The 26,844-nt window shown below is 41.7% G+C and overlaps 1 protein-coding gene across 3 annotated transcripts; it reads left to right on the top strand.

Annotated features, from left to right (window-relative positions):
* Positions 1-940: 940 nt before the first annotated feature.
* ZFYVE27 (zinc finger FYVE-type containing 27) lies at positions 941-26,609 on the top strand. Of its 3 annotated transcripts, none has more exons than XM_063307004.1 (14): positions 941-1,106; positions 2,336-2,536; positions 3,427-3,497; positions 3,789-3,975; positions 10,171-10,266; positions 13,869-13,981; positions 16,589-16,731; positions 17,091-17,162; positions 17,980-18,000; positions 18,327-18,471; positions 19,855-19,901; positions 20,039-20,120; positions 20,499-22,666; positions 22,988-26,609. In XM_063307004.1, exons 2-13 carry the CDS (start codon positions 2,337-2,339, stop codon positions 20,561-20,563), a joined length of 1,242 nt encoding a protein of 413 aa, XP_063163074.1. In that variant the 5' UTR covers positions 941-1,106; position 2,336; the 3' UTR covers positions 20,564-22,666; positions 22,988-26,609. The 3 variants fall into 3 exon arrangements, with proteins under 3 accessions (XP_063163074.1, XP_063163073.1, XP_063163075.1); XM_063307003.1 differs by lacking the exon at positions 941-1,106 and adding an exon at positions 1,113-1,496; XM_063307005.1 differs by lacking the exons at positions 941-1,106; positions 17,980-18,000 and adding an exon at positions 1,113-1,496.
* The last annotated feature ends 235 nt before the right edge of the window (positions 26,610-26,844 follow it).

The raw sequence follows: 26,844 nt of genomic DNA, 5'->3' as shown, positions 1-26,844 counted from the left end.
AATGGGAGTAAATCTTTTCTTCCAACCTTCTCTCTCCTTCCATCAGGAAGTCCACCCCACACCCCTCACCATGAATGACAGAAAATTCAGGCACTATGACAGCCCGGGTGGTTATTTAATACTACTTTTCTGGCTTGCTTCCCTTCCCGCACTGCCCACTCGACCCGAAATACTTGCACAAGCTCAACGAACAACGAATGTGGGAGGCAGTTCCTTTCCTGTGACTAAGGCGAGTGAAGCCGCCGCCTGCTCCTCCTCCTGTTTGTTGTTGTCATCCGGGAGAGGCTCCTGGAAACCCGGATGCCTTCTGGGTTTTAGGAATTGTCAGAAGGGGCCTGAGTTACCTTCCCAAAACCGGGACATTGGTTATCCAATTGCTAGGTCGCAAACAAGCAAACCACATTATGGCTTAGCCATGTTGTTTGACCTCAATCATAACATGAGATGCTTGTGTTTATCTTAGTATGAGGTAATTACTATGAAAAATATTAAACATCTGCTTAACTCGTAAGAAATCTTCAATGATCAGCCACCTCACAATGAAATCAATCTTTCTAATTTTAGGAACCTGATTGACAATGCTCTCGCTGTTTCCAGTAGGCACTCTTTCATTTATGTTACTCTTCTAGTTCTGTGACTGGATTTCAGCTTCTGAGCAAAGAGGCTCGCTAGAAACTCTGCTAACCAACGACTCACATTGGGATAGTATGGAGAGTCGAACAGCTCAAGTCGCAACTACCACAGAGCAAAAACGACTCCAGGAACTGGACAACCAGCTTGCCAGTACTGAGCAAGAAATCCAACTCTTATAGGTTGAGGACTAGAGGCTTTTAACCAATAGGAGGTGAGCTTTTCCAGGGAGACCGTCCGCGGTTGTGACCCTTCCCGCGCTACGGATTGGCTCGCTGCCTCTGATGGGCGGATACGGCCGCCGCTTCCCCGAAGCGTATACTGAGCAGAGGCGCTTAGGCACAGCCGGGTCTTTCCTACTAGGAAGTGCGGGCGGCTGCGAGCGGGGCGAGGTCGTGCGGATCAGTGGCGTTGGGAGGCTCCGCCCCTTCTCCTGATTTGAGATTGGAGTGACTGTAGAGCGGAGCAGGATCGAGGTGAGGGTTTGGTATCCGGTATGTCTCCATTATCTGGTCCAGGGAATTTGTACTTTCCTTCCCCGTGAAGCAAACTTCTCCAACCTAGAACCCGCCAGATGCGATGAACTCCTATAGCTCCCGCCAGCGCGGCAAGGACGTGTTGGATGCGATGCTGGCAATTGTAATTCAGCGCATCTGGACGGCGCCAGGTGGAAGAAGGTGTCATATAGGGAATTTTTACTTCATCGCATCAGTGTGCTTGGTTTCAAACCTCTAAGACTTAAGTTGTGGATTTTTGTGGTTTCCCTTCCTGGAAGGATGCTCATGCTGGTCAAGTGGAAATGCAGCTGGTGAGGCTTGCAGACACAGGGGTGGAGAGAATACAGATGCTGGATTTCTTTGTGTCAGGTAGTTATTAAATCACAGATCTCTTCAGCTATGAGTAAGTTGAAAACTTCCTTCATTTCTGGGAAAGGATTTAGGCTCCTTTTCTGCTATTGAGGGGATGGAACACAGCATCTGTCATAGTTTGTTTTTTTCTGTTTTGATGCAATTTCATTCAAGTAATGGAATTCCTCGATTAGACTATAATGCAGAATGTGATCTGGTCCTTTTTCTTTTTTTTCTACCACAGATGCGCCCCTCAACTTTTGACAAATGTAGGTTAAGGATCGTAATGTAGACTTGTTAGTGCTTGTCAGCATAATTGTTAGATAATAAAGTGGTGATTTATTTCCATTCTAACTTTCCCCCCTATATAATGGATATTTATAAGCAGGGATTTTGGTGTGGGACTGTAACTAAAACAATGATGATAACTGGGCTAGATTAATTCATGTAAATATAATATGATTTTGTGCATTTATGTTTCTTTCCAGTGAATTCTCATGCAACTTCTGAGTTATCTCCATTTGCTCATTATTGTCTGAATGGGAAATATAATTTTGTGTAGCCTTAGAACCATGCAGCTCATGGACAGATGGCAATTTGTGTTTCACTTCAGTGGCACAGAAATGAAATTTGTTGCTGGTTTATTTATTTGCTTGCTCATTATTTTTTGTTGTTAAAGGCTGCTGTTTACAATTTCCACTGTTAACAGCCTTTGAATTTTAGGTTTTATTAGATAATGTGTTAAAAAACAGTTTTGTTGTTATTTCAAAAAAGATTACCTTTGTTCACCTTAAGTTTTCCTTCAGGAAATAAATAAAATATATGTTTGAAGTAAAATTACAAATGCGTATTTACAGTATGCAGGTATCAGAACGTGATGGAGTGTCCACAGGGAATGGATTAGACAGCCCCACAGCATCTGAGTCTCAGCAAGTTTCGCCCTCTCACCCCAAGCCTCCTTCTTTGGACCTCTTCAATCTGGTGATATCCTATAAGCAGCTGGAGCTGTACCTGGAACCACTGCAGGATGTTGCTGAAGGAGTGTGGTTCCTCCTCAGGTGGGTGTCCTTCTAGGCAGCTACTTTTTCAAGTCATATTTCAGCAAAATCTATGCCTTCGGTCATTCTTGAGGACAGAGGAATAAATACTTTTTGCAAGATTTGCTTTTTCAAGTGGGAAAAAGGGAAGGGAAGCCCTTCTGGCTTAAATGTTTAAATCAGAGGATATCTGATTGATGATAATTATGGTCATTACCTTTCTTTTGTCCACCTGAGCTCTTAGTTCCTTTCATCTTAAGGCCATACAAAGGGCTTTGCTAGACCATACCAAAGGCTTATCTAGCTAGCATTCTTTCCCACACTGGCCATCTGCGCAAATTAACTTTTTAGGATCATAGTTGCTGTGGTTCTGAGGTAGCATGTAGCTCTTGAACCTCCTTTTAGTAGCTCTTAGGGGCCTTTTGATGTTGCTTTCAAACTATGATGATGCAGTTGCTGGTAATTTATTCCTGCCATATTGATGTTGGAAACCTAAGAAATCTCTAGTATAAGGTGTTACATGGTTTCACATACTTAAAAAAGAATAATTCTGGATTGTCCCAAATCCCAGGAAAGATTTATGCTTTCCAAATCCTTTCTAATTCTTAATGCTTTCCTCAGTGTTCTCCCTAATTAAGCTGTTAGCCCCCAAAGCTATCAGGTGTGGCGGCCATCAAAAGGTTGCCATCTTCTGGCCACCAGTAAGTCATAAACGCAAGAGCTTATTTTCTCTTGGATCAAGAGGCCCATTGCTCCTGTTTCTGGATTTACTGCATAGATCTGAAGTGAATAGTTGACTGATGATGATCTGATCTTCTTTCATCCCAGCCGTTCTCACTTTGTACTGTATTTCTGTAATAATAACATCCTTTTGGGATTGTAGTAAATGTTTGATTGTTTCTTCTCCACAGCTGGCAGATGCCCTTCTGCTCTCTCTTTACTTGCTTGGGGGTCAACTTTCTGCTGCTTACTCTGAGTGAAGGTGAGAAGTGTTGGATATATATGCTGGGGATCTGTACAACTTCGTTTTGCCAGAAATTGTATGATATTGTATTGAGTTAATGGGAGGAGAATAGAATATGATTTTATTGAGGATATATTTATGAAGGCTGGCAGGAGCTTGTCATCACATATGGTGGGAAATTGCACTGATAGCAGGGAGAGAAACCTCCTTTGATGGGGCAGTATGTTAAGGGGAGAAATAAAATTGCTGCTGATTAGACAAGCTGTGGGTGGTTTAATAAACCATTGTCTATTGCATCTTGCATTGTAGCTGCTTGGTATGGGCTGTGTGTCCTGCTGATCTCAGTGCCTGCCATGCTCGGCTATCTACAGGAAACATGCCGCATCCGTCTGACTGAAGAGCAGCTGGCACGCCGTAGGTATCACAGTGTGCGGCGAGAGGATGTGAGAAAAGTTCAACTTTCTCGAAATGAGGCTGTGGCTGAAGTTAAGGGCTTGTAAGTGCTGCTTGGGAGAGAAGGGTGGGCCCTTGGGCATTGTTTAAGCATGGAATTGAAGGGGTGTTGCTTGATAAAAGTTGCTTCTTGAGCTAATAAGGCTGGAGGGGGGAGTGTTTTATATGTTGTCTTGAGCTCCTGAAGGAATGGCAGGAAAAAACCCCTAACAAATAATAATAGGAAATTCCATAGGCTGAATCCACTATACTGTAGTAACTTTTTCATTTCTGAAGTCTTGTTCATGAGTCGCAATAGCCAATCCATTCCCACCCCCGTGATGGTCATTTCTTGTGTTATTTTTCTGTTTGGGTTTGTGTCATTTTTTCCTGTCTCTTGGGCTGTTACTACAGGAGTATTTTCAGTATAGACAGGTGGTGAACTGTTACACGTACAGCATATGATAGGAATGGTTTAGCCAGGCAACTCTTTTGTCATTCTTTCTGAACTGTCTCAGTCATTGGTGCCAACACCTATCATATCCTATTTGTTTTTTATCAACCACGTTATTACCCTTTTTGTGACAATTCATCTTTTATCTTTTTTAATCAACCATTTTTCTTTTTGCGTTTTTCTTTGTTATTTAGGGATGCTTCAGGTGAACCACTGCACAGGTTTGCAGAATGACTGTTTTTAAACTGTGTTTATTTTTTCATTTATGGAGCTGCAGAGTTGTGCACAATCGCACAAAACTCATTTTAACTTCTTTTCCCTTAAGGTGGCTGTCACAAAGAGCCAGACAGGTACTAGCATAGTATTTATTTATCACAGTTATGTAGCCACCCACCTCACATAGGTGACACTGGGTGGCGTATAATAAAAGCAAACCATAAAACTTAAAACTTATAATGAACATGAAATGTTAAAACTTACAATAAAAACATTAATATTAGCTAAAAAGACTAGGAGAGCGCATCTTCAACATTATGTGTAATGTAGCCATCTCATCAGTTCTCCATTTCCCTGAGATTGCCATGCCAGCCGATATAAACACGTTTTAAGGGACTTCCGGAAGGTTGGCAGGGATGGGGCCAATCTCACCTGTGGGGGAATGATGTTCCACAGAGCAAGTGTCATGGCAGAAAAGGCTCATCTCCTGGTCCTACCAGATGTAACTCCTTGGTGGATGGGACCCGCAGCATACCCCTTCTGCCAGACCTGATGGGATGGGCAAATGTGATTGGGAAGGGGTGGTCCCTCAGATAATCTGGCCACATGCCATGAAGGGCTTTAAAGGTCAAAAACAGCAGCTTGAATTGGACCGGGAAGCAAACTGGCAACCAATGCAGTTCACGAAGCAGAGGTGTAACATGTGCTATTCTAGAGGTGCACATAACTGCCCATGCTGCCGCATTTGTACCAGCTGAAACTTCTGGATACCCTTGAAGGACAGCCCCATGTAGAGCACATTACAATATTCTATCCGGGAGGTGAGCAGGGCATGACTGTGAGCAGAGCCTCTTGATCCAGGAATGGGTGCAACTGATGCACAAGATGAAGCTGTTCAAAGGCCCTCCTAGCCATGACTGCCACCTGCTTTTTGAGCAGCAGGAATCGCGAGTCCAGGAGGACCCCCAGATTGCGCACTGGGTCTGCTTGGGGCAGTGTAGCCTCATCCAATACCAAAGATGGCAAAGTCCTAGAACTAGAAGGCCCCAAAACCCAAAGCCACTCAGTCTTGCCAGAGTTCAGCCGAAGCCTGTGGTTCCCCATCCAGGCCCCCACAGCCCACAGGCACTGGGATAGGGCGTCAACAGCATCACTTAATTTGCTATGGGTGGAGATGTATAATTGGGTATCATCAGCGCATTGAAGATACCTCACCCCATGGTGACATTTGATCTCACCCACTGGCTTCACGTAGATGTTAAATAGGAGCAGAGAGAGCACTGAACCCTGCGGCACCCCACATAGTAGAGGCTGAGGGTGGGATCACTCAACCCCAATCAACACCAACTGGTAGTGACCCTGAAGAAAGGAGAACCAGCACAATACAGTGCCGCCCACCCCCAATCCATCGATTGTATTGAAAGCCATTGAGAGGTCAAGTAGAGCAAGGACAGATGCACAACCCCCATCCTGCTTTCACCAGAGATCATCTAAAAGTGCGATCAATGCTGTTTCTGACCGATACACAGGCCTGAATCCTGATTGAAAGGGTCTAGATAATCCGCTTCATCCAGTGTCCTCTGAAGCTGCTGCACGACTGCCTTCTCTACCACCTTCCCCGAAAAGACAAGGTTAGGTACTGGATGAAAATTGTCCAGTATGGTGGGATCCAGCAGTGGCTTCTTGAGAAGGGGGAGAACCAACGCCTCCTTAAGAGGTGGAGGAACAGCCCCCCTCACTCAAGGAAGGACAAACCACATTATGAACTGCAGTGTGTGTGTTTATTGTGGGAGGCAGGGAGGAGAGGACGTATTGGTGTTCTACCCTCCAATCTACCCCATATTCCAATAAATGCACTCTAAATAGTACAACATAGAGGTCAGCAGTTACATGTCCATCAAACTTGAGGGGATATGGATTGATTGACTGGTTTATACAGTCAGGACCAGAAATATTGGAACAAGGATAACTGTTTTGGCATTTGGCCTCTGTACACCACCACATTAAAGTTGAAAGGAAACACACCCAGATGGGAGCAAAGTCAGGACTTTCAGCTGTCATTCAAGGGGTATGACAAAAGTGGGGCACTAACCATTCTGGAAATACAGCTAGTGGCGTATACACACCACCATTGTTGGTGGCTCATAAGTAATGGAACAAACCAACATCATTACAAACATAAGGATCGCCTTTAATACCTGGATGAAAATTCTTTTCAGTCAATGACTGCCTGAAGTCTGGAACCCACGGACATGACCAAATGCTGAGTTTCCTCCCTCAAGACGCTTTGCCAGGCCTTGACTGCAGCTGCCTTCAGCTGCTGCTTGTTTGTGGGTCTTTCTGCCTTCAGTCTTGTCTTCAGTAAGTGAACAGCATGCTCTATTGGGTTGAGATCAGGTGACTGACTTGGCCATTGAAGGACATCCCACTTCTTTGCCTTGAGAAACTCTTGGGTAGCTTTTGCCGTACGTTTTGGGTTATTATCCATCTGCAATATGAAGTGGTGTCCTATCAGTTTGGCAGCATTTGGCTGAATCTGAGCAGAAAGTATAGCCCTGTACACTTCAGAATCATCCTGCTGCTTTCATCAGCAGTCAGGTCATCAATAATCACCAGGGACCCGGTTCCATTGGCAGCCATAACACTGCCTCTACCATGTTTGACAGATGATGTGGTATGCTTTGGATCAGGAGCTGTTCCTTTCTTTCTCCATAGTTTTCTCTTTCCATCATTCTGGTGCAAGTTAATCTTGGTTTCATCAGTCCAAAGAATCTTATTCCGGAACTGGGCAGGCTTTTTTAGGTGTTTGCTGGCAAAGTCTAATCTGGCCTTTCTGTTCTTGAGTGTTACCAGTGGTTTGCACCTTGTTGTGAAGCCTCTGTATTTACATTCATAAAGCTGTCCCTTGACAGTAGATGTTGACAATGACATGCCTACCTCCTAAAGAGTGTTCTTGACCTGGCTAGATGTTGTGAAAGGGTTCTTCACCATGAGCAGAATTCTGTGGTCATCCACTTTAATTGTCTTCCGTGATCTTCCAGGCCTTTTGCTGTTGCTGAGCTTGCCAGTTAATTCCTTCTTTTTCAGGATAACTGTTGTATTGGCCACTCCCAATGTTTTTGCTGTCTCTCTGATGGGTTTATTTTGTTTTCTCAGCCTAATGATGGCCTCCTTCACTCGCATGGACACCTCTTTGGACCTCATGTTGAGAGTTCCAGTGAACAGCTACCAGATGCAAATGTAACACTCAGAACCACCTCCAGGCCTTTTATCTGCTTGATTGGTCATGGGGTACCCAGGAAGCAGGTCACACCTGGCCATGCAGCTGCTTGTCAGCCATTCGTTCCATTACTTATGAGCCACGAACGGTGTGTGTGTATGCCACTGTCTGTACTTCCTGAATGGTTAGTGCTGCGCTTTTGTCCTGAGTGTATGCTGCTCCAGTCATCCAAGAGTTTGGGATTGGACTGGTTGTGTTTGAAGACAACTGATATGACATCACAGATACCGCATGATTTGCTACAGTATATGTCTCACATTTCACTGGTTGTGATTTGTTGTAAACAAGAATTGTGCAATATTGAATATAACATAGTAATGATGCATGTGTGGAGAATTTCTCTCTTAAGAAAAACTGGGCGATCATTACATATTTACTTGCACTGCCACCCTGTAATTTCCCCCCATAGATTAGCTGTTTATAAGAAACATTACATCATTTCACCCACTGGGAATATTATCTACCATTACTTTGAGTCTGTAACTCTATACTGGAGGGAGAGTTACTAGGCATATGAATGATTTCGTTACCCTCTTCACAAAAGTATGCATTGACATTCTAGAATAGTGAATTGATTTCAGTCACTAAGCAAGAAAGTCATTTTTAAATTATTGATTTTAATCAACTTCTTGATGTATTTACAACTGAATACTACTATTACTCTAGATTTAGCACATCAATTTACTATCGTATGACTACTGTATATAGTTATTAAGGATTTTGGCTTTTATCTTGTCCTCCTTCCTGAGATTGTTCATAAACTCTCTTAATTTTCTTATTTTCATTTCTCCTCCAGTATACAGTTTAAAAACCTGTGCTGGATCAGACCAAGGCCCATCTAGCCTGGTGTTCTGTTCCCACAGTGATCAGGTAGAAATTCACAAATGAGATACAGCATTAACAGTCATTCATAGCCATCACGGCTAGTAGAGGTTGGCAGGAAGGAATACATGCTTTTGTCACTGCAGTTTGTCAGGACAATTCTTAGATAAGGGACTAATCTAACCAGGTGCCAATATTATCTCCCTGCCAATTATATTTTTTGTTTGTGCTGTGGAGTCAGTAAAAATGCATCTTTAAATACTTTGCATGGAATATTTTAATTTTTTGTATCTTTTCTAAATACAAACTGCCTTTTTACCTTCTATAAAGATAAAAATAGCTTGATAATTTTATGGCTTTCTTTGAATAGAATGACTTCAAGTGCATGTTTTAATCATGCTAAAATACTGTATACTCCTACTTACAAACAAGATTTACATTTGGGTAGGCGTCTGTAGGATGAAACTGTTAGCCTCAAGGAGGTTCTGCAAAGTTGCTTTCTGCTTATGGCAGATGCTTGTTCAGGACTGCTTCATAAGGTATCATGGTTCAGCAGGAATTTGAATCCAGGTCTCCCATATTGGGAATATATCACACGTTGTAATGGATCACGCTGACTCTCATCTAGTCTGGGAAACTGATACAGTTGCTTTTTGCCTCCATCTCTGCCTGCCTATCTAGGGCTAGCTGGCATAAGAAGCTCCTGCAGGTCTCGCCCAACTCATGATGGGTGAGCTTAGCATGTCATAATTGGTAATTTACTCACCCAATACTAATCCAGTATTATAAATTTGGGCAAAAGTTTTCAGTTTAAAAACTCATAATAATCTGTAGCTTTCTGCATCCGTTTTTCACTGGCATGTGTACTGTATTCATCCCCATCCAGCGGGTCACAGTGCAAAGACTTGTGACAGCTCATCTTTCTTTCCTGTTACACACATGCTTCATTTTACAGCATCTGGCATCTCAGCATGTGCAATAGTAGGGGAAGTCGGATACCTGGGCATGCTAAATGCACATGTGGCAGAAGTATGTATTAACGTATCCCATCTTGGTTTGAATTACAAAAATATTAAACTTTGCTGGAATGCTTGGAACTTGTGCTTTTAAAAAAATGAAAAACTGTTAGAGCTGATTGATTTTAAATTTGGTGGCATCATTAATCCTAGCCTTTTCTGTGTGTGGACAGGGGGTCTGCTTTCTGAGTGTTGCTGCTTTCTTTGATTTCCTTGGAATAAACAAAGTGGTGGGGAAAGCTTTCTCTGTGAACTTAAGCCAGTGTTTCTCAACCTTGGCAACTTTACGATGGGTGGACTTCAACTCCCAGAATTGCCCAGCCAGCATAGCTTCTGGGAGTTGAAGTCCACTCGTCTTAAAGTTGCCAAGGTTGAGAAACACTGGCTTAGGTTGTCACCATGTTGCAGTCACCATCTGGCTGTGAACTAGATAGCACAGTTATATTTAAAGTTCTTGTCCTTTCTTTTCAGCCTGATCCGATTAGAAGCCCTCCTGAACAGGCTCTGCAGTGGCTGTGAAGCAGCTTACCGTGTCCTCTTCTGGGAGAACCTGACGGTGTCCTCCCGGTAAGTATTGGCTTAGGACAAGGGTGGGCAATCCTTTCAGCTCAGAACAACCTGTGCATGTGTTCATATGCTTTTGCCTTCTTTTCCCCAGTCTAATAACACTTCTTGCAGCTCACCAAACTGTGATTTAGCTATTGCAGCACTGGGGAAGAAAAGGCTGGGAGCTCTTCATGAAAATTAACGCATCACTGCTGGTCTTGCTTTCTTGGAAGTTGGGTATAGACTCATGCAAATTAGAACAGACATATGATTGGATATAATTGGATATAACGAGGCATTTAATTTCATTGGATATAACATGTCATGTGCCTGCTGAGGTCTGCAAGGCCGTTAAGGTGTAACTATAAGGTAATAGGGCAGGACTACAAAGACAATGAGGTTTTGAAAGAACAAAGAGGCAGTTATTTCATGAACATGGTTTACTTCCAGGGAGTTTGTTTGCTTATTTATTTATTTAAATTTATGTCACCGCCCATCTCCCCCAATGGGGGACTCTGGCTGGTTTACAATAAAATGATATTAAAAACATATCCACCTAATTCACCATTAGAAATATAAATAGAAAATAAATGTAAAATCCAAGTGGAGATGGAACACAATCACTAAGGGGTGCTATGGTGCCAGCCACCCCCAGGTGGAGCTGTCACTCTCCCCCTTCTGGCAGAACCAGGTCTTCAGTTTCTTCCGGAAGTCCGAGAGTGAGGAGACCTGTCTCAACTCCAGGGGCAAGATATTCCAAAGGGTGGGTGCCACTGCAGAGAAGTCTCGCCTCCTGGACCCCGCTGGATGAAATTCCTTTGCTGATGGGGTCCGTAGCATGCCCTCCCTGCCTGACTGGGTGGGGCAGGTTGATGTTATGGGGATGAGATGGTCCTTCAGGTACCCTGGTCCCATGCCATGTAGGGCTTTAAAGGTGATAACCAACACCTTGAATTGGACCCGGAAGCAAACTGGTACCCAATGCAGCTTGAGTTACTTTCTTCTGCTTTCCCAGAGCTCTGCTCGCCTCCCAGGATCTTTTCCCAGTGCATCACTATTTCTTGGCCTTCCAAATGTTTTTATGGCTGAACTAACAGTATTTCTGGGGAAGTATTTGTAGAGGGGGAAGGTACCCAATTTGACACTGCATAGCTGAGCCTGTGCTATATTTTCCCTGGGAAGATGTATTTGAGTTAGGGGTTTTTAACTTGTTTTCAAATATTCTCCTTCAGCTCCAACCCACCCCTGAAGCTTAAAGTAACTTACTTTATTTTAAGCTCCATAGCTGTTTTAATTAAAATTGTTTTTTTTTTATTTGGTGGGGGCGTTGTTTGTGTATGTAGATGCAAAGTAAGGTTACTGTGTACAGTATTTTCTACAGGAAACCCAAATGACTTTTAAAATTAAAAGACAAAAAAGTTAAACCCATTTTAAAATTATTTTACCCCATGCTTCTAAGTTGGAAAAAGTAATCTATAAAAAGCCCCAGAAGCTATTTTAATCATGTTTGCAGCTTTGTGGAAAATAATAACACTTTTAAAATATGAGTATTTGTCCCCATGAACAACTTTTCTTTGTGAAAGAGCATAAGCTTTCCCGTGCTATAGTAAATCTAGGGCTATGTATTTTTATAAAGCCACTTTAAATAAATAGCTGTGGAATCAGGGATGGCATAGAATCAAGTTTCAAATTAACAAGTTCCTATGGAAGGATCTTATCTGGATCTTTCGGAAACTGAAATATCAGTTTCTAATACTCTCACACCAGGGAACATTCTTCCTCACACTCCATGGATAAACCCTTTAAATAAGAACATCCTTAGAAGGTAGCTCCTGGACCAGGGATAGGTTACGTCTCAAACATAAAAACCCACCTGTTCCCTTCCATCCCAGAGACTAGACTCACACAAATAAAAAAGGTTGGATTTTAAAAAGTGATACAGCTGTATTTTGCTAATAAATAAGTCTTATTAAACTAGCAAGTCTATTTCCCTATAGGGGCAGGTTATGGCAATAAAAAAGAACCCCTAAAAGCATAACACCATTAACGGGTATTAAAAACTCAGCATAAGGAGGCTACAGAGCGTTATTTAGTATGGTATTTTTGAGAAAACAGCTCTTGTGTATGTATTTTAGGGAACCCTTGCTTCTGTATAGTAGAAATATCCCATGTCATATCACTTCCTTTGCTCAAACTGATAATACTCATATGTGGTAATCTTCAACTCGTTTGATTCCACTGAAATGTACATATTAAGGAAAGGGAGTATAGAGTAGCACCAGCTACTGCCAACTTGTAGGGGTTAGTTCACTGATATTTGATAATAGTTCGGTTTTCAATAGACAGTCCCATTGTTTCATTCAGATCCGATAAATACAGAGCCAATAATATAACAAACATGCATCGTTTTACAATGCAGAAACAGTATCAAAGGCAAAGGCTTTTAGGGTACAACTGCCTAGATTTTGAACAATTATAGGATGTTGATGATGATGATGATGATGATGGTTAATGTGACTATTTTTCAGCCAGCCCTTCTTCACCCTGGTATGTGAAAGGAGTGTTGTTAACCACTTCCTAGGTCAAATGGGGCTAGATGATGATTGTCCAGGAGGGATGATTTTTTGGCAGTGTGATACATGTGTCCAGGCAGATTTATACTTGCACTTTCACTCGGCAGTTTTCCAAGCCATCACCAGGTTTCAAGGAAAAACACTCAGGCAGCTGGTGCTGGATCACTGATCACTGGATTTACCTGGGTGAAATGGGCTAAAACTTTTGGTTACAGATAATATTATACCACCCTCAACAAGGATCCAGGTGGTATACTATACTGGAGAGACAGTTGATAATGAGCACTGGAACTATTTAGTCTAAAGCAATTTGATGGTCTTCTGTTGCATTGCCAAAGATCACTATATTTCAACTATGTTAAACATTATGAAAACAAAAATGTGTGAAGTTTAGTAAAGAGTGCCTCATAGAATGACACAAGGAAAAACAAAATTGCAGAGTAGCCCCTGCCATGGGTTTCCAGCTTGTTTTTCTTGACAGCATCTGGATAAAATAGGGTCCAAAATACAACAAAGCTATATAAAAACTCTGTATGTGCAGAAAACATAAAAACAGACAAAAAACACATGCCAACCTTTCAAACTCTTAGAATTATTTAAGCATTAAACTAGTAACATACTGAAATAAACCATGTATTCAAACATCTCCTTGAATTAAAACTTGCCTTTTAAACTTATTAACTGTCCTTACTTAAAATTCTCTGGAACACTCAGGCTTATAATTTGGTTTTAGGGAATGATGCAGCCTTCTGTTCTTCCAAACTCTGGAATCTTTTCCCAGTGTATCATTCCTTGGCCTTTCAAATGTTTTTATGGCTGAATTAACAATGTTAGTTTCCCTGAAAAAGTGTTTGTAGAGGGGGAAGTTACCCAATTTGATACCACATAGCTGAGCCAGTGCTTTTTTTTTCCTCTGGAAAGATGTATTTGAGTTAGGGAACTTTTAACTTGCCCCCTTCCCCAATTTCTCAGTCATTGGCATCTGGCTGTGGTCCTGATGTTCAAGTATGTCATGAATCTTCTGCTCCATTTTTCTTCTCTACTCCCTAGGTTTTATGGGCTGCTGATGGGTTCAGTTTGTGCCCTTTACCTGCTGCCCCTCTGCTGGATCTTTGTTCTTCTTAATAGTGCCCTTTTCTTGGGCAATGTGGCATTTTATCAAGGTAAGTTATCAAACTATTCTAACACATTCTATATAAGGCAGTCTTTGACTTGGAAGCTTCAGCTAGTCCAAAGTGCAGTGGTTTGTCAGCTAACTGGAGACAACAGATTTAGCTGCATAATATCTATACTGGGGTTGCTGCACTGGCTGCCAGTTTGTGTCTAGGTCCAGTTGAAAGTACTGGTTACTACCTTTGAAGCCCCACATGGCTCAGCACCCAGGTACTTTTAAGGGAAGGAGTACCGAGAGTTCTCACCCCATGCCCTTTAGAATACCTTGCCCTTCAAGGTAGACAAGACTAGGAGGCCAGTGCCATGTAGGTCAATGCTACTTTGTTGTAAAACTATAGCAACAGACTCTCACAAGTTTGAATATGCTTCCCCCCTTTTCCTTTATCTCTGTGAGAACTAGGAAGGAGCCTGTCTGAGATGTTTACTCATGCTACATTCTTGCTCGGGACTCAGATCTTTTATTTGACTGTTGTCTTGGTAGTGGCTCTTCCTCCTGTCTCTCAAGGCCATTCCCTCTGCCCTCAGCAGCCCCCAATCTCCTGGTTTTTAGGAAGATCTTAAAAACATTTTTATTCTGCATAGCATTTGGCTGCTGATGTCCTGGGCTGCTCTAGTCTGATTGTTGAGGATGTTTTATTGTGATTTTATTGTATGGCATTGAGTCCTTTGGGAAATGGGCTGTCTGTAAATGATTGCATAATTAAAATGTAAACAAATAAACCAATTTGCCCATGAACTACTCTATTGCATTGGAAATTTGGTAGAGAAAACTGGAGAAGCTTGCTGAAAATGGCATTCACGGTGGAGGCCTTTTTTTGCTATATGCTTGTGCGAGGCACAGAATCCATTCTACTAAATTCTGTGGCTGACTCCTGATGCAGGTGGGACTGATAAAACATTTTAGGGCAGGGAGTGGAAGGAGAGAAAGCAAGAATTGTTTCTCTTCTGTGCTTCCTCAGTCCCACGTTACATGCTTTGGTGCTCATAACAGCTGGACAGGGCTGCAACGGGGGGGGGGGGGGCAAGCAGGGCATGTGCCCCGGGTGCTGCGCTGGGGGGACGCCAAAATGAGCACTGGGGGGAGGTGCCAAAATGGGTACGGAATCCATGTTTGCCCCGGGTGACACAGACCCTAGCTGCGGGCCTGCAGCTGGATAGCAATGCCATTTCCTACAATGTAACTCTGATAATACTGGAAGCCTCATCATTGCAAGACCTCCTACTTGGAGAAGCTCACTTTGCAATTCCTTGTGGCACATATTGGTAGAGGACAAGGGATAGGATAAATAAGCATTTGAGTATTTACAAAAATGGGAGTGCAATGATTTGTGGATAACTGATACCCCTCTGAAATACCCAATACATCTGGCTAGTTTTATGGAGGAAAAACCTCTTCAGAGCATGGCTCTTTCATTGAAGCCCACTTCTAAGTGCTGTTCTCTTGCTGAATTTGTTTTTTGAACTTGCCAGAACCATAGATCGCTACAGTAATGATGGACTGAGGTTTGGAGCCTGATCCTTTCCTTTTTACCTTTTTTTCTTTTTTTGCCATTTGCTTGGGAAGGGGGTGATTATTGTACCCTTCCCACAATTGAAAATTGAGGCTTGTGGCAGATTTCCCCAAGTTTCAGTGATGTATGGCTTAATTACCTTTTCAGAGATGAGGCGACTAAGGGGATATCCATCTTCAGAAAGAAAGCCCTGTGTTGTGAATTGCATTGACAGCGTGATGCTGTCTACAGCACCCCAGTTGCATTTCCTTCTAGAACTTGATACAGTAGGTTTCCAGCAGAAAATATACTGCAGAGATCCACTTTTGGTATGTGATGGAATGAAAGCCCTCTTGGGTACTTTGTCCCACAACATTTAAGGAAGCTAACCCTCTCCTCCCAGAAATATTTGTTGCATCATTATGCAAAGCAGCCAGAGTTCCTAGACCTGTTTTCTGAGGTGATGAATAGTCCGCCAAATATCAAGACGGAATTGATTTAGACCTCTTATTGGTGGACAGCTGGAAAGTAGTATGAAGGAAAATAAACCTTGATTGAATGGCATTAAGGTTGTCAGGTTTTGTGTTGGAAGTGCATTTTGGAGAACATTCATAGCAACATTTGGCACTTCTTGTTTATTATTATTTTTTGTTTATTATTTTACTTGTTTATTATTATTTTTTCTATGTGGCAGCGGGGGGTGAGTCAGGAAGCTGAGATCATTAGACCATGATGTGGTTACTTCATTCTAAACATAGGGTGGATTCACACATCACTTTCAGCCTTGCTTTGTTTTATCCATGATTTCTTCAACAAATCATGATAGCCTGGGTTACATGTAACATGAAGCCATAAATAATATTTTTACATAACACAGTAGTTGGGCTCAGAGATCACTATTCTGGCCTAGTGCAGTGTGCAAGCCATCTTCTGTAATTACATCAGGACAGTGGCTGCTTTTCTGCCTGTACTTGACTTCTTGGCATTTAGACTGGCGGTGGGTGTGAAAGACCTGCTGCTTTGCCAGTGTCAGAAGCTTGAGCTGGTCTGTTGGGAAGTTCTCCTGAGCTCATGGAGGTTTTCAGCCATTTCTTTTTCTGTTCCCAGTGATGCTGGACCTAAAGTCAGCTGTAGAGCAGCGCTTGGGCTTCAAACCCATCCCTGTGGCTCCAGAGCCTGAAGAGCTGTATGTTGGAGAAGTGGGAGCTGATGTCTTGCCAGATTGGACACCTACACTGATTGGTACTGAGGTAAGACTTGGTGGAAGGAGCAAAGTAGAGAAATAATTAAATCTGTACATTCTGAAATCCTAGTTGTAAGATTTTATCTGTCCTCGCATAAAAACCTGGTGACCTAAGGATTGCCTGCAGGGTTCTTCTCTTGGGAGAGTTGCCATCCTTTTCTTTCCTCCTCCTTTTTGGACTTTTTAAATCTCAGCTGATTATGAGGCAGAAGCAATGCTGCTCTACATCTAGCAGGCAATGAGTTGCTAATTTGTCTGCTCTGCTATACTTTTTCAGCTCAGTCCTGTTCATTTACTAATTTTCTAAGTTTATTCCCGAACTCCTGCTCCCTTAACAATAACTTAAACTGTTGGCTTTCTTTATAGGACCTGACCCCTGGCAGTGTGGAGGAAGCAGAGGAAGCTGAACCTGATGATGAATTCAAGGATGCAATTGAGGTCTGTGGCTTGAGAATCTGGATTGGTCTGTCCTGAGACAAGTAAGTCAGTCTACCCCAACTCAGCGCTCTCCAGAGATGTTGGTCTTTAACTCCCCATCCTTGGCCATGCTGGGTATGAACTGTGGACATTATAATCCAATATCTATGGAGAATATCAGGTTGGGGAAGGCTGGAATAAGGAAATATTGATAAGTCAGTGGATTAAATGTGGCATTTGGGTATTGGGTAAGCTCTTTTGGTTGGTTTGTTGATGTTTCTTATTGATCATTAAGGTGGAATTATCTGTTTGGATCCATGGCACATGATATATTAACTGATGGTTGTAATTTCTTTTTCAAATTAATTTGGGATTCTTTATTGTTTTTTGGGTTTAATTTCTCATTAGTTTCCCAGAGTTAGCAAGATGAGTGGCTATAAAATTGTTTAAATAAATAAATTCATAATTCCTGCTGCTAAGGTTAGTGATGGGATGCAGGTCAAGTTCTGTACCTATGATGTAAATCCTTCTAGGTGCAGTATGAACAAGAAAGAAAAGGGACCTTTAAATAATATGCTGTCTTATAAACCTCCTAGTATGAATGTGTTTGCTGCCGCCTGGGGCTGTCTGTTGTGTTTTTATAGTTTTTAATTCTGTAAGCTGCCTGGAGTCACCGTGTGAGTTGGGCAGCCTTATAAACCTGTTAAACAAACAAACAAACAAATAAATGAATGGAAAAGGATACATTGATAGACACGACACTTGGATTGGATTGGGTTGTACTGTTTTCTGTCTTTCGGCCATCTTCTCTTGTCTTTTGTCCTTGCTGCAAGAACAGGAGACTCAGCTGCTTGTAATGGTGAGTGCAAGAACTGGGCTGCTGTGTCCTAAGCTTGAATTCCCTTTTTCTTCTATTGTTTGTGAATCCTGACATCTTAAGATTCAGTCTTTGCTCTATCTTTTGTCTGGATCATATCCCATCTTCTTATCAACCCTCCCAAGTTTGAAGACTACCTTTAACATTTTTGTGCCATCCCATCCTTTCTCCAGGCTTGGCCCAGCTTCTCCTAGAGTTCGGAGCTGTTCTTCTGGATTGTGCCTCCAGGATGTCCTTATCTTCATACCTTAGAGTTTTTCACAAACGGTGTGTGTACTGCATTCCTGACAACCTCTCTTTCTGTCTAGGAGGAGGATGACATCTCCCAGGGTTCAGGAGAATTTGAGCTTGGCCTTCCTGACAGTCCCTTTATGAGCAAGAATGAAGTGATTCGTAGCAGGGTATCACGGTTGACAGAACGTCTGCGCAAACGCTACCCAACCAACAACCTTGGTACTGGACTGAAAGGTGGACATGGTAGAGGGTTGTTCTGAGAGGTGCATATAATTGGGAATAAAGCAGGATTATTCAAGAGTATTGGCAGAAGAGGAGTCTTGAGCCAAAAGCTACTACAGAGGAAATTAGCACTGGGTAATGTTAGATGGATCATGACAGAAAAATGCCATCCTGACCACTATGTACATTAAAACTTTAAAAATATCAGGGCCAAGAAAAATCATCATCAATATTGCTTGGTGTAGGGGTAGGCAACATTTGTTTTTTACCAGGAATCACACATGCTTCTTCCAAGTTTCATTGGTTCCCAAGGGCCACAAGAAAGTGTCTTTAGCTTTTACCTGCTTTTAAAGTGTGTATCAAAATTTATTTTAAAGTAAAAAAAGCTATTTTAACCCTATTGGAAGCTTAATACATCTCCCTACATATGTACATACTGCACACTCTCCTTAAGTTATCAATTTCCATTGCATCCAACTTAATCTTTTCCAATTTTATCTCATTTGTTAGTTATTTCTTTTTTTAAAAAAATTGTACTACTGAATTTCACCACCATTGTATTGGGAACACTGGGGGCTGGGTCCAAAAATTGGTGGAAGGTAAAGAATTAGGGAGGCCAGGGCATAAAACTGCCAAACATAATTTGATTTTAATTTATTTTTATTTTGATGCTGATTAATTATGTTTAATTCATTTATACTTAATAACCGTGTTCTGAAAAAGCTATTTTACTAGAATTACTCAGTAAGCTAAGAGGTTTTATACCAGTCTTTCTCTATTTCATCTGTTAGATTTGATGCCCTCTATATCTTTGGTTCCTCCTGAGAGTTTTTAGGTGGGAGGATATTTCACCCAATGCCAATTTCTATGTTTATATAGAATCTCCACATTTCTGCATCTGGTACAAAGTTGCAGGTTGAGAATTGGTGTCTCCCTGGGGAGGGAACATATTTAGTCAGAGCATTTTTTTTCTTTCTCCTTTTTTTGCTGAATTCAAATTTTCTCATATCCAGATTCTTGCAGAGGATTCTCATTCTGAATTTCCTGGCATAAGCTGACCCATGGGTCAATCTCCAAGCTGGTCTAGTCGAATGTGAATCAGACCCTCACATTAAGCTGTACTGTGGCCTGTTTCTTTGGGCAATGTGTGTTATGCGAGCACAGGATTTGGTGTTTTGTATTTTGTTGACTTGGGTTTTGTGAGTTGTATGTGAATCCTGCCACTGGTGACATGATGGGGCTGTGGATGGGTGAGGACTCTGCCCAGGGGTTGGAGAAAGAAAGGAAGGGCAGGATTTTGGTGCAGTTCACTAAAAGAAGTGAACTGTAAAAGTAGTTATTAGATGTGACAGTTACTTGTATCCTTCTGATCTGTTGCAGGAAACTGTGCAAGTTGTTCTGCCACTTTTTCTGTATTGAAGAAGAGGGTGAGTCTATTCTCCAGCCCACCAACTCCCTGCCTGGCCTGTTCCATCTTGTTCTTTCCCTGCATGTTCTTCTTGTGGATCTCTGGCTGAACTCTGCAGCCTGCTCACTCATCTTCTTGCATCTTTTCCTTCTCTAGCGAAGCTGCAGTAACTGTGGGAACAGTTTTTGCTCCAGGTGCTGTTCTTTCAAAGTTCCCAAGAGCTACATGGGGGCTACAGGTGAGTGAATAAGAAAGAAAGAGGAGCAGATGGGATGGAGGGGAGAATCATTTAGGTAAAAGCCCTGTGGGTGGGTGTTTTCCTCTCCCGTTGGAGATCAGGGGAAGTCCTGACCTGCTCTAGTGGGGAGGCAATAGGTATTCTGAGGATGTGGACATGCTGCATAAGGTATAGTGCAGTGTTTCTCAACCTTGGCAACTTTCAGATGTGTGGACTTCAACTCCCAGAATTCCCCAGCAGCCAAGCTGGCTGGGGAATTGTGGGAGTTGAATCCACACATTAGAAAGTTATCAAGGTTGAGAAACGCTGGTGTAGTGGGTGGGAAGCTGCATGAGCTTTGGTTAGTCCTGAAATTCTGACTGGATTTTTTAATTGCAGCCCCTGATGCCCAGCGGGAGACTGTCTTTGTCTGTGGACAGTGTAACCAAGCACTCATCAAGTGAGAATTATGGAATCCAGTCTTCAGATGGATCTGCTGTGGATCTTACACTACGCTAGCTGCTACTTGGAGGGAGTCAAGCAACAGCTTCTTCTCTTCGTCCCTATACTTGTAATAGGGAGCACATCTAACCTGCTGACTGCTCTGCGTGCTCCCGCTCTCTTTCTTGCAAGCAATTGAGGAGGGTCCTGAAATCCTAATTGTGCGGAGAATTCTTTGTGCACTAAACCAACATAAGCTTACTTCCCTCCTCCCAAATCCAAGAGCAAACATCATTTCCTTAATAGTCTGTGGCCCCAATTTTTTCTGGAGCTTGGCTGACAAGAGGTTGGCTGTCCTCATTTTTGCAAGGTCCCTCTTGGCATTTGGACTCATCAAAGCTCTCAAAGTATGTGTTTTACTATTGCTGAGGTGCCATCCCTCTCTTTCTGTGTGCGCGCGCGTGTGTATGTATGTTCTGAAATGGAGGCTGGGTCTTCCTTCAGATGATGGTTATAGTTGGCTCTGAGAGCAGGCTTTGCAGTGTCAAGAGGACCAGCTGTAGTTGTCCAACCAGTGATGTAGCTGGATCTATTTTTTTCTCCCTATCTCAGGTGAGGACAGTGTTTCTCTCCCTTCTCCACCTCCATGCCACTGACTTTGCTTTTCTTACTTTTTAGCTAAAGCTCCTTAGCATGGTCAGACTAGGATCCGGAAAATGTGTGCTTTTCATCCCTGCATTGTTAGAAGGCAGAGGCTGCTGTAGTTAACCAGCATTCTTGCTAATAGCAAAGCCTAGCTGAATGTCAGGGAGCTTCCTCAGGAGATGGATCACTTCTACAGAAGTGGAACACTTTGGACTATTGCAGAGTAATATATATCCCAACAATAAACTGTATCCTTGGGTAGTGAAGCTAACATTTTCAGAGTATGAAGTAATTTTTATTGCTGTGAGGGCTGTAGGGGTGATATAGTAGGGTGCCTGCTATGGATAAACATTTCTGGAAGAAGAGTATTAGCATACAGATAGAACAATGGAACATAGGATGCATGATGGGGAATAAGACAATGGGAGGAATTCATTGGGACATACAGGATATGGTGGTCTCAACAGAACAGGCAAATTGTGTCTATAATGTGCTGAAGTATATGGGATATGAGATGGAACATAATAGATGTAATCTCAAATGTCAAGAGGAAGTGTTTTCTGTGGAGCTGGCAGTATCTTGGACAGTCCCTTTGAGACTCGGCCATGGTGAGGTATTGGGTATGCCTGATAGGAATACAACTGAGAATGTCTTTTGCTTTGGGGGCATGAGGAACATAGATACAAAAACTGGCTGGAAGGAGATTCACACTGCTTTTGACTTTAATAGATATACTGAATCTCCCTCTTCTGATTGGACAGTTGTACATGTCATCAAAGGCATCTGGTTTTCCAGGACTAAAATATATATTCCAGGACTAGATGGATTCTTACTTTAAGATGTGAAGTGACGTTTTATAAATCTTCACAGTGTATCAGGCATTCCCAACATTTTTGAGTTGCTTGGTTCCTTTGGAATGTTGAGACCATGTTGTGAATGCTCACTTAAAATAACTGTTGGGGTGGGAAAAAGGATTTCCCACTGGCAGAATGGCTGCCATGTGGGACATAGCTATTATATTGCTCCAGTTTATTAGAATGCTACCTCCCCTCTGCTTCTCCCACACAACCCTGGTTCTCTGCTACTTCTGCTAACTGTCATCCTTTTTCTGGACAGGTGGCTATTTCCAGATGAAGTTCTGAAGTGCAGTATCACAAAGATGATGCTGAAGGTTGGCATTTTTCTTTATAATGCCAGTTTCCCAATTGTAATGTATAATTTTTTAATATGTAATATGTGGTGAAATCAGGAGCCTAGTAGTTCCCATGAGAGGGGTCTCTGTGCAGATGGGAGCCCCCGTGAGAAACCTGGGTTATAAACTGTATAAAAGTTAAAACTTCCTGTTTATTTCCTGCCATCTTTTAAAATGACAAAAGCAACTGAGACTTTGGTGTCTATAAAACACATTTTGTAAAGTAATCCCATCAATAACACCTTTCATTAGGCTTTAGAGTTGTTAATTTCATGAAAAACGGTGAAAGGTGAAAGGTCCCCTGTGCAAGCACCGAATCATGTCTGACACTTTGAGGGGACACCGCTTTCATGACGTTTTCTTGGCAGACTGTAGTGGGGTGGTTTGCCATTGCCTTCCCCAGTCGTCACCTTCCCCAGCAAGCTGGGTGCTCATTTTACCAACCTCAGAAGGATGGAAGGCTGAGTCGACCTGAGCCTGCTACCCGAGAGAGAATCCAGCTTCTGCTGGGATCGAACTCGGGTCACGGGGAGAGTATTCATTTGTAATACTGCCGCCTACCACTCTGTGCCACACAAGGCTTTGTTAATTTCATAGAAGAGGTGATTAGATCTGTTCATCCCACCCTCCTATAAGCATTTAAAAACTGATTAGTAGGCTACCAGAGAAATGAGCTGTATGTAGTAACAATACAGCAGTAACAAGATATTACTTCAGACTTTGTACACCACTCATACAATATTTCTAATAACGTCCTGTGTCACTGGTACAGTATGATTTTTTAAAACTTGACCAAATGAGGAACTTCTCTTCCTCCCCGCCCCCCAAACTGCACATAGGAAACTGCACTGGGGCAGATCAGTTCACTGTATCCTGATGATTGTTGCCAAATCCTCTTGCTAAGATAATGTAATGCTTTTATTGTTGTATTTATTAATTGTCATTTGATTGGAAATATAAGGAAACAGTGCTGCTACTGCTGCGGAGAAACTGATAATGCTGGGTGCTGAATGGGTCGGGTCAGGGGTCAGGGTCAGGACTGTTACAAAGTGAGCCCCTGAGGTGTCAGCCAGCTCCAGGCATTTCTTGTGTGGCTTAATAGCTTTTCCACATTAAAAAATTGTGCCATTTTGCTTATTGCTTTCAAGTTAAAAATTTAGAGGGTAATTTTAAAAGTAAATTATCTTGATGAAGTCTGTACCTTTTCTCCCTTGAATTCAAAAGTATTCATCATTGGTAAAGTTGAGAAAAGAGTAATAGCTCATGTTTTTCTTCCCAGCAAGTTAGAACTGGAATTTGGTTGAAGCTTTCCTTTCTCCAAAATGTAACTTTACTTAAAAATAAGGGCCAGGGTTGGATAGATGAGAGTGCTATAATTATAGTCCGTCTGCTATTATTTGAAGAATTAATAATATTTTAAGCATTATAATGATAGGGTTAATCAGCATAATGTTGATTTGAGAAAACAGTATGTGGTAACTTAGATTGGTGCTAGAGGCTAGTTATGAGAGATTTTGTGGATCTCCGAGGAGCTAAATATTTCTAACTCAGTGAAGATCCATTACAGTAATAAAATAAGTATATTATGAATACTTAATTATCAATAAAATCATAAAGACATTTATACAGAGAAAACCCTGTTGAATTCAAAGCTTAATTCTGAGCAACTGAAATTAAATTCTAGGCTGGGAGGCGGCATGTAAATGCACAATAGTAGTGCTTCATCTTAATTCTATTAAAGAGGCTAACTTGGTCTGAGGCATAGAAATGATAAATGTTATTCCATAAAGAAGGGCTCTGTGTTGCTTCCATGTATTTAAGCAAAGATGGGTCTCACATTGGCAGATTTAGTAGAAATCAGTCCTAAAATGATGTAGAGGAACTATAAATCAAAAGACACAATTTATGGGAATGCTCAGATTTCACTGGCTGAAAGTTCTGTTTCCTGGTGGGTAACTTAACACTTGTTCTGGATAATGCTGATGGTGTTTGTGAGAAAAAAACATGTAGGATATTTTTTCCACAACTTTTCTTTGAAAAGGAGAATTAGAAGGAATTAACCCTTTTAAAAGAGTTTGTATTGCATTAGTCTGAGAGCAGAATAAAGAGATTTTGTTTATAAGAATAGAAAGTTCTAGCATGGAATTAATTTAAGAGGATGTTTTGAAAAAGAATGAGACAAAGGTAGCAAATGATAAAGTTGAACAAATGGAATTCCAGAGCTGTGCCCTTGTGTCAACAAAACATTTATGCTTCCAACTTTCAAAACTCACTCTCTCTGTGTGTGTGTGTGTGTGTGTGTGTTTGAGATGACTTTATGAGAGAGAGACTTGATCTATCTTGCAAAGATCAGTATAGATGGAATGGTAAGATGCCTCCTTGTTGATGGTTGAAAGTTGCAGATGATATGTAGGGGATAAACAATGTAATTAAGAAAATGCTAGTTGTGAAGTTTTATTGGGGAAGAGTGTTTCATCAGTTTTTAACTATTGTATTTTCGTTTTCTTCATTTAATTAGCAAATAGATACCACCTTGCAAGGAAAATTACAGATTGCATTAGAAGTAGTTAAACCTGGAGATTTAGGAACTAAAAGACCTCATCACTCCAAAATACTGTATTTTTGGTGCTAATCCCACAGATTCTGGCACAGTGTTAGGTCTGGGGTACAATGGAGGATGGAGAATTGAAATCAAGCCACCAATACTACTGCTACTGTTGCTTGCAGTAGCAGCATATAACCCCAGAAAAGAAGAGTTTCTAGGGAAAAAGAAGCTAAAAGAAGAGACTTGGATGGCAAACTAAAATGCAGATTCCTGAGACCTATGAGAATTATTCAGGGCCAATTCAATATAATGCTCTTTCTTTAAACAACTGATTCTTAAGAGATTAACTCTCAAAGTGCTATTTTTTCAAATTCTGTCTGGTGCAAATCACATACCTTTCACTTTCCTTCCCTCCCCTCCCTCCATTTTTGTTCTAAAACTTCAGGAATGTCCATTTCATCACCTATGAAAATTCATCTATTATAGACAAATATTTAAAAGAGTTGTGGCAACAAAGATAGCAGCCAGCAATCTTGATTCTCCACAGTGTGTGTGTCATGTAAGACATATGTAAACTTTGCAAACTCCCACATCTTAAAGTCCCCATATCTTAGATTTGCTGAGCTTGAGAAACACTGCTATCAAGTATCTAAGAATGTTCTTTTTTGTGACTGGAAGAGATCTTTCTTCTCACCCACCCTCTTCTCTTGTCCCTGCAAGTTTTGGCTAGGAGTAACTCCCTATGAAAAATTTATCTGTGTGCAAGCCAGGATTACTCGCTTCCATTTACTTTGTCTTAGGCAGCTGTCCTGTCCTCTCGCAGCGCTAATGCTATGTATGTATTTGTGTGCCCATCTGGAAGGTATGAGGAAGACAACCCCACTCTGTTTGCCATCTGGCTGGACTCTTGGTGGTCTGGCATCCTGCATGGTGGACAGCCACTTGGCAGGCCTGGTTGGTTTGGCATCCTTTCTTGTAGGCAAACACAGGAATACTTGTTTCTTTAGTATTGGCACATTAATGCATATCATAGTTGCAAAAGTTTCAGCAGTGTGTAGGTAGGTACGTGTGGGAAGTAATAGGGAAAAGACTGGAAGAACAAGGAAACTAACAGGTATGTTTTTCAGTGGTATTCCCCATAAATTTGGGGTAGTCATCCCCTCCCCTGTGTAATTGATCATGGATAATCTGTGTGCCTCTTGCTTTGTCTTTTGGACATGAGACACAATGCCAGCCTCCAGAGTAACATTAGAAATTGTTCCAAAACCATATCCGGCAACTCTGCCTTAACATATGCCCACATGATTCAGTGCAGAGCTGATAATGGCAGGGATGTATGTGTGTGAAATTATGGAGAAAGAGTCACTTTAGCTCAAAAGTACTGACTGCCCTCTAGCACCACCTTGGAGAAATTGCTCAATCTCTGCTTGAAATTCTGCTTGGTCTGGAAAGAAGCTAGAAGTGGAAGTTGGGGTTGGAGTTAAAGCCAAAATTTGGCCAGGCCCAGTGGAGTCCTACTTTGAGCAACATGTATTTCTTCAAGCACATGAGAATAGGGTGATCTGCCATACTTAGAGCTTCATTTCTGGATTATTATTAAAAAATAATGTAATAAGTTGCTTTAGAGTAGGTTTAAAAGAATGTATAAATGAATGGTTCATTAAACATGGATTTCCTGCTCATAACATTTATGCATTTTAAGACTTTTATTATAAGGAATTGAAAATGGAGGGATTTATTTTAAATGTTCCACTTTAACTATATGTTCCCATTAAAATGCTGAGCAATTCAGATACTGATGAAGGGAGGATACACTGGATCTGATGATGTTATTGCTTACAGCCACCAAGACTGTTCTTATTTGGCAGCTGATGGTGTATTGAGGATAAAGAGGCATTTCTGTAAGTTCTCTGAAGTCAGAT

This window comes from Candoia aspera, chromosome 6 (genome assembly GCF_035149785.1).
Source record: "Candoia aspera isolate rCanAsp1 chromosome 6, rCanAsp1.hap2, whole genome shotgun sequence".
Taxonomy (NCBI): Eukaryota; Metazoa; Chordata; class Lepidosauria; order Squamata; family Boidae; genus Candoia; species Candoia aspera.
The sequence above is the reverse complement of the archived record's forward strand: the minus strand, read 5'-3'. Positions and strand labels throughout refer to the sequence as shown.